Source organism: Syngnathus typhle, linkage group LG10, assembly GCF_033458585.1.
Source record: "Syngnathus typhle isolate RoL2023-S1 ecotype Sweden linkage group LG10, RoL_Styp_1.0, whole genome shotgun sequence".
Classification (NCBI taxonomy): domain Eukaryota; kingdom Metazoa; phylum Chordata; class Actinopteri; order Syngnathiformes; family Syngnathidae; genus Syngnathus; species Syngnathus typhle.
In genome coordinates this window covers 3,873,048-3,884,286 of record NC_083747.1, presented here as the reverse complement: position 1 = coordinate 3,884,286, position 11,239 = coordinate 3,873,048, and the positions used below count along the sequence as shown (strand labels likewise).

General features: G+C 43.8%; 2 protein-coding genes across 2 annotated transcripts in view; one reads left to right on the top strand and one right to left on the bottom strand.

Moving 5' to 3' along the window:
* The first annotated feature begins 678 nt into the window (after positions 1-678).
* LOC133161608 (ataxin-1-like) lies at positions 679-6,577 on the top strand. Its single transcript, XM_061290214.1, has 2 exons — positions 679-2,536; positions 2,645-6,577. Exons 1-2 carry the CDS (start codon positions 773-775, stop codon positions 3,314-3,316), a joined length of 2,436 nt encoding a protein of 811 aa, XP_061146198.1. The 5' UTR covers positions 679-772; the 3' UTR covers positions 3,317-6,577.
* A 1,923-nt stretch (positions 6,578-8,500) lies between these two features.
* The window catches only part of itga8 (integrin, alpha 8), a 29,590-nt gene continuing 26,851 nt past the window's right edge, over positions 8,501-11,239 (bottom strand). Inside the window, exons 25-30 of the mRNA XM_061290213.1 lie at positions 10,623-10,781; positions 10,332-10,448; positions 10,157-10,270; positions 9,895-9,996; positions 9,710-9,832; positions 8,501-9,644 (exon numbers count right to left, since the gene is read on the bottom strand). Of these exons, the coding sequence (XP_061146197.1) occupies positions 9,555-9,644; positions 9,710-9,832; positions 9,895-9,996; positions 10,157-10,270; positions 10,332-10,448; positions 10,623-10,781 (705 nt within the window). The 3' untranslated portion in view covers positions 8,501-9,554. The remainder of the gene's footprint in view (positions 9,645-9,709; positions 9,833-9,894; positions 9,997-10,156; positions 10,271-10,331; positions 10,449-10,622; positions 10,782-11,239) is intronic.

The window sequence follows — 11,239 nt, the reverse complement described above, 5'->3', positions numbered from 1 at the left end:
TCCCGTCAAGGAAATACGCAAAGAATCACATGCTCCACCAGTCTGTTGTACCAATGTAGTTTTACTACTCGAGTTGTGTTTATACAACCTCGTGGCTAAAACAGTCTTACAGACATGAAAGCAAGCACACTTTTTGAAGTGGAGCACTATTATGCCTGCCTTTTTAAGTAGTGACACTCCACTGCAAGAACCACTTGAGAAACGCATGATTGTAATAACTGTCACATATGTCTTCAAAGGGCTGTTTTCAACAGAAAAGCAAAGGAGCAAGTGTTGCATAACCAGGATGTTTCTATACAATACTGATGGTATGAAGCCAAGAGACAAAAGACTCTAAAGCTGTTGCAAATCCTTTGCTAAGATTTAGTTGCACATTTTTTCCCCCCCCCCAGCTTCAAAGAGTGGATTACATCCATTCATAACTTTATACATCTGGCACGTTTAGTAAAGCTAGCCTTGCGTGGCTAGTGTAAAGATTGAAAACGAGTCAGAGTAAAATTGATGGATGTACTTACCCATTGTGTTTCTTTCTCAGTCATCAGATTCCGGCCGACATTGGGGAAGAAGAAGTGGATCCATTAGAGATGATTCCACATGAAGTTTATGGAGCTCATTTTATGAGCTGTCCCTTGTGTGGATTGAGACCTGGAGCTCTATGCTAGTGAGCACTAGCAGAGCCATTGCACCCTGGCAAAGAGAGGACATAAACACTGAGAGTGAGCGAGAGACAATAGAAGCGCTAACAAGAGACACTTAAAACCAATCTGGCACAATGAAATCCAATCAGGAGCGAAGTAATGGATGCCTGCCGCCTAAAAAGCGAGAAATCCTGGCGCTGGAGCAAAGGCCGGTGGCAGTGGCGACATCAACTCCTCCAGTGGTCCATCAAAATCCTGCTCCACACACTGAGAACCTAGCATGGCTGGCAAGTGTAGCCAGTGAACGATGCAGGTCCAGAGACTCGGAGAGCCCGAGATGTCCCATCCCGTCTACTTCGTCCTCTTCCCCTCTCACGATTCCAACTTCAGCGACGACTTTTTCAGCAGTGCCGCTGGCCTCGCTACCTGCAGTTTATTCCACAGCCATACCTCAGCCCACAGGAACCATCCAGTTTGCTCAGCTCGGACCGAACGTTCAGTTCATAAGTTCCGGGCCCTATGCCGGTTACATCTCTTCTCATGTCGTTCCGGCCAACACCAGCCCGATGGGACAGCGCCCTCACCTGGATGGTTACACTACTGCCCTGATCTCGCCTGGCACCAAAGGGGAACAGCAGTTCCAAATTGGCCTCTCTCCCACAGAGCTTGCTCCCGTCTCCCTTCCAAGTTCTCCACAAGTCACCAGCCAGTACATCCATCTTGATAGCAGAACACCTTTGACCGTCAGCGGCGCCGCCGTCTCAACACCTGGAGCTCACCTCCAGCTCCAGCCTCATCACGCTGTCCTCCCTCAAACGCTCACTCTCGCACCCTCCCAGCTGGTTGTTCAGTATGCAGACGCTTGTGGTGGAAAGAAACCGGAGGTGCACGCTAAGGGTGTGCTGAACGGTGAATTAGAAGTCGTCAAACAGATGAAAGCTCCCACCCAACCAGCAAATCATCAGCAGGTTCAGAGCTATGAGGCAAGACACATCCTTGTGCCCGCAGACTATGGCCAGAACCAAACGGGCCTTCAGACTTCCTTAGTACTTGTGGCCCAGCCTAACCATAGCAATGATCAGGAGCATGGCTCGAACAAGATTTCCTTAGTTCAGACTGAAAAGGGAGGCATCTGTTTAGGGAAACCTATATCGAGATCTTCCTCCTACTCCTCCCTCTCGTCATCAGAGGTGATGAGGTCTGTCACACCCCATACAGTCATTCAGACAACTCTAGCCCCCGAGGAGCTGCCAGCCAGTCTTTATTCTTCCACACAAGCCCCCATCATTGGCTATATCACCAGTGGCAACCAGCATGCGGTCAGCTACCATGCGGCACTGCCGCAGCACCTGGTCATTCCAAGTGGTCAGTCCTTGCTTATTCCAGTCAGCAGTGCAAATAACGGCACAGAAATGGAGACCAGCCGCGCTGTCAGTTCGCTGACCGCGACCACAACACCTCAAATATCCACCGCCATGCCTCATGCCTATCTTGCCACCGCCCTGTCCAAATGCGAGTCTTTAGGCAACGACGGAAATCAAGTTCCTTCCTCGATCGGCCCGGCTCCTGCTCTCCCAGCCCCTGCAGTCGTAGCAGCTCCTTCCCCAGTCCCGCCTCCAGTTACTCATCCAGTCCCTGCTTCCATCCAAGCTTCACCCACCATGTCCTCTCCCTCCTCCCCTGTGGCTCTCCCGCCTTTCTTTATGCGAGGCTCAATCATCCAACTTGCTGATGGGGAGCTAAAGCGTGTGGAGGACCTCAAAACAGAGGACTTCATCCAGAGTGCCGAGATCAGCAACGAGTTGAAGATCGACTCCAGCACCGTTGAGCGAATCGATAGTGGCCAGAGTCCTAATGCTGTGGTCATACAGTTTTCTGTGGGGGAGCTGAAGGCCCAGGTGGGAGAAAGATTTTTCTTGCATGGTGTATCTTACTCGTAGATCATCTCTGCACAACATTAACATTTTGCAGACTGCTCAAATGTGCACTCTTGTGTGTTTCTGCAGGTGTGTGTGGAGGTGCTGGTGGAATACCCTTTTTTTGTATTCGGACAAGGGTGGTCCTCATGCTGTCCTGACCGGACCACGCAGCTCTTTGAGCTGTCCTGCGCTAAACTGTGCGTAGGTGATGTTTGCGTGTCATTGACTCTTCGGGGTCTAAGGAATGGTTCGCTAACAGACAGCCAGTCTTTGGGGGCTAGGCTGAAAACCACAAGACTGTCTGACCCTAGCAACAACTCAGACGCAGCTGTCAGCAACAGTCCGAGGCCAAACATTACCGGAATTAACAGCGGTATCGTTATGAAGGCTTCTGGTGCCGAGAGGATAGCGGGATCTATGTCAGGGCGGCGGTTACCAACCGAAATGCAACTAAATCCAGGATCAGCGGAGGGGATGTGTGGAGGGGAATCTGTGTTGGCAATCTCTGCAAGTGCTGGTAAAAGACAGGGATCAGAGAAAATAGATATGCCCACGCTCTGCAAAATACAGTCCAGAGATCCAGACAGAACCACTGTTCGCAAGAGACGATGGTCGGCTCCGGAGAGGGAACAGACTGAAAGGGTAGACGAGGAGCCTCCGTTGACTCTACTCAAACCCTCCATCATCTCGCAGGAGGTGAAAATCAGCATAGAGGGCCACTCGAGCAGTGGCAGAGAAAAATGCTTGATCAAACTATAGACTATGGAGGGAGCTTATGAGAAATGTTGTTTGTACTGTGTTTATCTACTCCGTGTTGACTCTATTCAGACTACTATAACTTAGCAGAGTTTATTTACACAGTATCACTATTTTTATTTCTGCCATAGGTTCAGACACCTTTTGAGTACAGTGTGTGGTCACTCACACCGCAATCAGTGCAATCAAGCTGTAAGCAAAAATGAGTGCAGAGTGAATGTTGGGGAAGATACCTTAAAGTGCGTCATCGATCATGAGCTGGATCTCCGTTGTCACATCGTCCACAGGACCATCGCGTTCTGGACTCAAACGTGAACAAGCACAGGACATAGATTCATGTGTAAAAGGCGAGCCGTCGGGCTTATTTCTTTAGATGGCGTGACGTGATGAGTGGTAGCGCGTTTAGGAGTCAAAGATCAACCATTGTGCGATTTCATGGTATTGATTTGGCAATAATCGTTGCAGAGACCTTTGCCACCTCACACATCTGTTTATTTTTCAATCTTTCATACCAACGTATGTGCTGCCACCGAGTGTGTGTATGTTTTGTGTGTTTGTCAACAGTAAGGCACTCAAAAGTGCACAGGGGTCAGGTATGAATGTCCTCAATACTGACTTATGAAGTCTCGGATATGTTGTTTCGCTGCACCTTCAATTAGTACAATGCTCGACAATTTGATACAGACGGGTTGGCAATATGTGCGTGACAGCAGTCACACTATCACACATTCCCGTAGGAGTCTAAAGAAAGCAGACAGACTCAAGATTGTTGGTTTTTTTCCCGGGCATTTCTACAAAGCCAATCAAATTACCACCAATATATTCATGGCATCAATGGACTCTCTGGAAAAAATATAGCTTGTAAAAAGGGTGGTATATACTTCAACCATTGACACTTGACTTACAATTTGGGAGCTCACCTTGGTGTCCGTTAACCCGGTTGGGTAAACCTAGGGTAGAGTGTTGCTTGAGTGTCACAAATGGACTCGCACTGAACTGGCCTTTCTGAAACTGTATAGATCTAAACTGCAATATGACCAGAAGATGGCAAGCCAGCAGCAAACAATTGCCTTATTACGCATCCAGCAGACAAGAAGAAACCTCAACCTGCATTTGGAGGCAAGCAGAAGCCTGATCAAATTCACTCTCCCTTTTAGCTCTTTGGGTTTCCTGAGGGAAATCCAGTTTGTGGCACCACAGCTAGTAAGTGATCCTCTTGCTCGCTATCAGTTTCCAACTCCCTTTGCAGGCTGGGTACCCTGGGCATCTAATTCCGCAGTTCCACTGCATAGTATTTACTCTGATTTACTTTTCCGACTTCAGGGCTGTTGGTCTTTGGTTCTTGGAAGGGAAGACATGGACAATATCAAGATAGTCATGGTGACGTAGCTATCTGGAAAAGTTCTTTGTCGAGGGGTGTAGCTAAAGTCCTGCAACAGGGTAGGCTAACTTTAGCATCCGTTTGTGTGTTCTATCCATGTATTCTTATAAATTATAATGATAGAACTATGATGAATTCAGTCAGCAAATGAGTGACCAGCAGAATCTCCACTTCATGCGTCAAGTAAGTACTATGCAGTGGAAAAAAAATCATGCTCTGTGGGCTTATCAGGTACAGTGGGTCCTGCACAACAAATAACACATTATTTAAAATTGTACTTAAAAACAAAAGAGTACCTCCTCTCATTTCATCCCATTTTTTTTTTATTCCGGTTCTGAATTGCTAGATGTTTGGATAATTTCATCTTTGAAATTCTAGGCCAAACTCTGAGTTGCTCTACTAACAAAATGTTCGCATTCTAATGGCGAACTGTTTCTGTCTCGGAAAAGAGCCGTATGAGTAATAATCGTGGCGATGCTAAAGCACAATATCCTCTGTTAAGCTACTTAGCTGAAAGCTAGAGAGTGCTCAGTCGAGCCGATGGAGATTGATGAGTCAGGTGATCATATTGTTAGGGACATAACCTGATCAGGTTGTCCTGGTTGAAAAACCAGGATGGGCAGTAGAATAAAAACCTTTTTTCCTCAATGAAGCTCTTGTCTTCAACTACACACCTGCTACATCAGCGCCACTGCGGCGTCCGTCTTTTTGCTATTTCCTTTCCTTTTAAGAATAGAGCCAAAATTATACACTTCATTCTCAGGAAGGGTATGTGTGTCTGTACGCATGTGTGTGTGTGTGTCTGAGACGGTATGTGGATGATCACTTGTTTTTTTGTGTACGTTCTGAGCAGCAGCACTTTGATGAAGCATCCGGTGGGTGTTGGCAAAAGCGATGGCGGTCATGTTCCCAAACAACCGGTGAGGATAATCAACGGACTGTTTATCATCATGTCCGACGTGTACAATGATAGAATAGTGAGGCCGGGAATGTAAACACCCATTGGACAAACTATCTCACCTTTATTTTTGATGACGGATAGAGCTACTATTTAGAGAAAGAAAGTTACTGAAAGCCAGCTAGCGTTGATTTGTACAGTATATTGTATCTTAGAATGTGTACAGTGTGTGTATAGATATTCTAATCCTTATGTAGCCTACGTACTGTGTGTGCCACGGCGCCCTTTCTTCAATCATTCCATTGATGCAGCCATCAAAGTGGTCCTGTTGTTGCTTCAATTCATGAATGTGACGTCATCTTTGAATTCGGACTTGACCTTGCACAGTGTAAAATTCAATATGTGATGATCCCATTCATCGTGATAGCCAATGTCCTTTTCTAACTCCTGTAGGTGTTTTCTTGTAATTCTAAAAAAAAAAAAAAAAAAAAAAAAGGAAACAACAATTACAAAAACACAAAAAATGACTGTTCTGCTTGTGTTCTGCTCAGGCTAAATACTGCCCACTGACTGTTGTACATCCAAAATCTCACATTGTTCACTTCAATGCATAATGCAACTACTCCAAATTTCCCATTCTAAGAGAAATGTTTGGTGGCTAAGCTTGCCAATATCGTATAGTATACTGTATTTATGTTGTGTATTGTATGACCCCACTACCTTGCAGTCTGGTTTAGTAAAAATGCTTTTAAAAACCGCACAAATTCCAAAAGGATGTCATGTTTGAGAAACCACACCCTATTGTCGGAAGCAGCTTATGTGTTTGAACTATTTTCAGTTGGAATTTCTTTCTGCTGACACTAATCTAAAATGGCATCACAGCATGGATAATTTAATAAAATGTGTTGACAACAGAGGAAACAGTTGTTGAAAAAGGTTTAGAGGTTGCGTAGTAAATACAATGCCATCCACTCTTAAAAAAAAAGTACATTTTATTGTACCTGCTTTTGTACCAGACACTTAAAACTTGGGAATATACCTGTACTTTTTGGGGTCAAGTTACAACACCGACTGAGTTAGCTTAGCCTAGGCAAAAGTAACGCATAAATAAAAATGAAACTACCTTAAACTCCTCGAAAGAATCTCTCAATTCAAAATGAAGTATACATGCACACAGTTTTAGTTTCAACAACAATGTAAAACAAGATGTTTTTTTTTTAATTAACAAATTGCAGTATCTTACCTGGAGATGGCGGCCTTGCAGTTGTTAGGGAAATAGACGTGGCCCAACTCCTTAATGAACCACATGCCGTTTTTCGAATGGGAAGTTTTTTTGTGTGTAAAAAGGTTGTGTAGTTTGGTAAACGCGCCCTCGACCACTTGCCTGTTGGACTGGCATACACAAACAAACAAACAAACAAACAAACAAACAAACAAACAAACAAACAAACAAACAAACCGACAGACAGACACAGATAGCAAGATGGATAGATGGATAAAAAAATAAATACAAATCTGACTCAATAATAATAATAATAGCCAATTCAACTGCAATATCCTAGTGAACTAAATTAGATAATTGTACTGAATAATGTCGAGATAATGGAGTACTGGATTGCACTTTGACATACGTATGGGGCCAACTTTTAAATTGTAAATAGTAAAAGTCTTCCAAAATGTTGTTGGAGAAGATAATTTAAAAAAACTTAAATACCCAATTTACATGATCACGTGATTAGCAGAATCATTCAGCATTTTGCACCAGTTCAACACCCTCAGTACGAGCACTTTCTTTTCCAAACATCTGTACGCTGACTTTGTAAAGCAATTTTGTAACAAGGGTCTATTTATTGGCTAACTCTCAGCCACCATGCCCTATATCCTACAACACTTTATTATACTATATCAATAATGTTCCCCTGTTTTGATGGTGTTGAGGTTTGCTAGTCAGAAACTGTTAAATCTTTACTTACAATGTTTGGTTTCAAATTTTATCAAATATATTCAAAGAAATAAAGTCTCTAATGTAATTCAGTGGGACTCCTTTTTTTTTTCTTTCTGCCTTTGTTTCATCCTGTAAGCAAAATATAAGGCTTTCAATTACATTTGAAGATCATTTACGAAAATCTATTCAAAAATATTAATGGGATAATGAATATGGAAACATATTGTGCTAGTGCTAATTCTTTGATACCGATGTTTACTGTGATCTTAATTTGTTTTGATATTACACCCAAATCGTAGAACTGGTGAGAAAAACATATATAAACTTAGATTTACAAAACATACATATCCAAATATAAAAGTAAAACATACATACCACTGCCAGTGAACAACCGGGTACTTTACTTGAACTGTTTTGACGTATTACCTTCACGATGACGCGTCCTAGGTCGGCCATTAACTATTGCCTTCCCGCTTCTTTTCCCGAAACAGGAAGTGCCCTCGAAGTTGGATTTACTTTCGGTTTCTATTGCAACTTAATATTAACAAGACACTGCTACAAACTATATACAAATAACAAGAAATGAAAATAAATTCACACAAAAATTATTTGCGCACCTTGTAGAATTTGAACCATCGTTAGAACTGCAACAGCCTCGCCCAGCGGCGAGAGACACAACTGCATGCCGACTTCGCAAGTTACAAATATTATTCAAGGTCGTGGTCTTATTTCTATCATGGGCACAAAATAACACGTGTGAAATACCCTTTTAATCCGTAATAATTTGCCATTATTTTTTTTCTTCTGATTTTAACCACCACCGTGTTGCCTTTAGAGGGCACCGTTCATCCTCAAACTGGTGGTCTTCACCTCTTCTTACCGCTAGAGGGCGCGAGAGTTCTTCCTCTGAAGTGTAGCCGTGAAACATCCTGTTTGACAAGCAAACTAAACAAATAGGGATAATTTCGTAAAAATCTTTGACGTCATATTTATTCTCTGTTGTGTGTTTTCCCCATTTACAAAGCAACAAAACATTTTAAATGGAACTCAGATCAATGTGGGAATTTATCATTTACTTTTAAGAGATCACCACATGAATGGTATGCGATAAACCTGTATGCTGTTCTTGTAAGGAAAATAAAAACGACCAAAAAAAAAGCAAAACCTTGAGCTAGTGAGCCAGACTGAAACCTCAGATAATCATTTCTTATATAACTTATTTCCACCTCACGTGATTTGGTGTGGCACAAACCATTAAAGACAACTTTTTTGGGGGTTGTGTAGCAAAACTAAAACCTATCATACCCACGACTCACTTCAGTATATACATTAAGCTCTGATAAAATAATGCCAGTGTAAACAAGCTTCAGTATCACGCAATGTACAAATATTGCACGTACATTCATAAATACACACATTTTGCTTTGTGCCTTCATGTTAATGCATCCCGATGTGTGTGACACATCGGACGCACAACAAAATATTGGATGAAGAGAAGCCCCTAATTAACACAAACACATATAATGTACAGTCCCTGCACACAAATACATATCCACACAAACACCCACCGGTCACAACATTAGGTACACCTGCACGATATAATTGTTATCTCAATGGGAAATGACCACTAAGTGGTCAAAATACCATTTTTGGGGTTACCTAATATCGTGGCTAGCATTCACACAAACACAGATGTGCCTCAGTTCATATAATGTGGATTTGTGGAGAACTTTCTTCACACTGTTCTCCTGTGGTCCTACCTCATCATGAACAAACGATCCCCAAAATGTCTTCCGTTGAAGTGTGCTTTGATCAAAGCTGACGATCTTTAGTCTCCGCCTGATCCAGTTGGCCCTCCCGCCGTGTCAGTTCATCAACAGGAGAGGCAGAAGATCTGGAGTCGAGAAAACGTCCGGTCTAACAACTCCAGATCTCCGTTTGGATTGGATTCATTTAGAAGGTGCACATTCCTCTTAAAACCACAATTCCTCCTTATTAGGATGTGTTCCTAATAATTCTAAGCATCTCCCGTTCCATCCGACGTCAGCTGCTCTTGGTCGGAGACGTTGTCCCCGGCTGGCGGCCTCGCCCGGTCGAAGAAACCGCACTGAGAGAAATACCGGCGACACTTTTAGCGGGATGATGATGTTGGAAACGGTGGTGAATACGAACCTTCCACATGGCGAGCGTTAGCACGGCTAGCACGAGTAGCCCGAGCAGTATCGCTAGGATGATGACCCACAGTGGCACGGCAAAGGACACATCTGGTGTCCCCCATAATACTGGTGTCCCCATCTACAAACAAATGACCATTCGCAATCGAATTCATACCGAAGCAGAACTGAGCCAAATCTTACCGAGATGGTACGTTGTGGCAAATTGGGGGGCTGGATCCGATAAGGCATGGCCAGGACCACGAAGGTCACAGTCGAGTTGAGAATGTAGGGGTCATTACGCCGCTGCGGGACAAAATGAAATGTTATCATAATGAAGCGTAGCAAAGGACATTGACTCAAAGGTCACGCGGTGTGACTTCAACCTTTTAAGTTTAGTTACGCAGCAAGCCTAGCAGGGGCCTGATAAACAAAGGGTTAATGAAGCAAAGATGTGGAACCAGACCTGCAGGAAAGTATGCGCCCACAGTCTTGACCGGACTTTAACTACAGCGCTCTGGCCGCGATCCAAGCGGCCCACGACGCACGTGATTCTCAAGCAGGAGATGTTCGTGCAGTTCTGCAAAAAGACACAACCGTGAGTATTTTTGATTCCCGTGTAAGAGATGTGTGTTTCTTACCAGGGTTTTACCGCTGTGACTATAGGCGGGGCTAGCGGCTCGCTTGTGGCGGCGAAGAGGATCGCTGGTGTTCCTCAAGAAGCCGAGAAGTTCGGGAGTATCTTGGAGGGATGAAATCTAAAAAAAAAAGTCGAAAATACTTCTGAAAACCTTCAATGAGTTGCTTTTAGAAAACATAAAAAAATATATTCTCATGGGGCGGACCACTTTTCCTGAGAACAACCCAATTGATGAAGTCAGATTGATGGACAAGCTAGTACGCAACAATATTGTGATTTTTTTTCATCTTACCTGTAGCCCAAGTGGGTTGAGGCTGCTATTCGTCCGACAGCTTATTGGCCCATCAGTTCTAATCTCCATTGCGTACAGCAGGTTCTCGTCACGGAAGCGGGAAGGCCATCCGACCTCAACCTCGGCCTCCCGAATACTACTGGGACCCGAGTTATGGAGCTGTAGACGTTAGAAGTGGTGGAGAAGTTAGTCGTTTTATTGCTGTGGGCCTCAAGTGACTATCGGCTATAATTGGGTTATCATAACTGTGGCGTGATGACACGGGCCACCTGTGTTTTTTTGGCCGTACACTTATTAGCCTTCACTCACTCGGGAATGGAGACATAGACAAGACAAATCTACAACTCGAACCTTCGTTTGGCAATGGGGAATGAATCGAGAGCTTAAATGAACCATCAATTCAACAAAGCCACCTTTCCACTCACTCACACATTCTCGCATAGACACACACGGTCATTAACGGTGAGGTAAGTCATCCAAACAGGACATGATCCTGGTGCTGCGGGGCAGGAATTCTGGCTCAAGGAGCAAAAAAAAAAAAAATGTCCGACTTAAGTAGAAGCAGCTGCCAAGTAGGGAAAAGTACCGCCAATGAAAATCATTATCAGCTGCAGGAA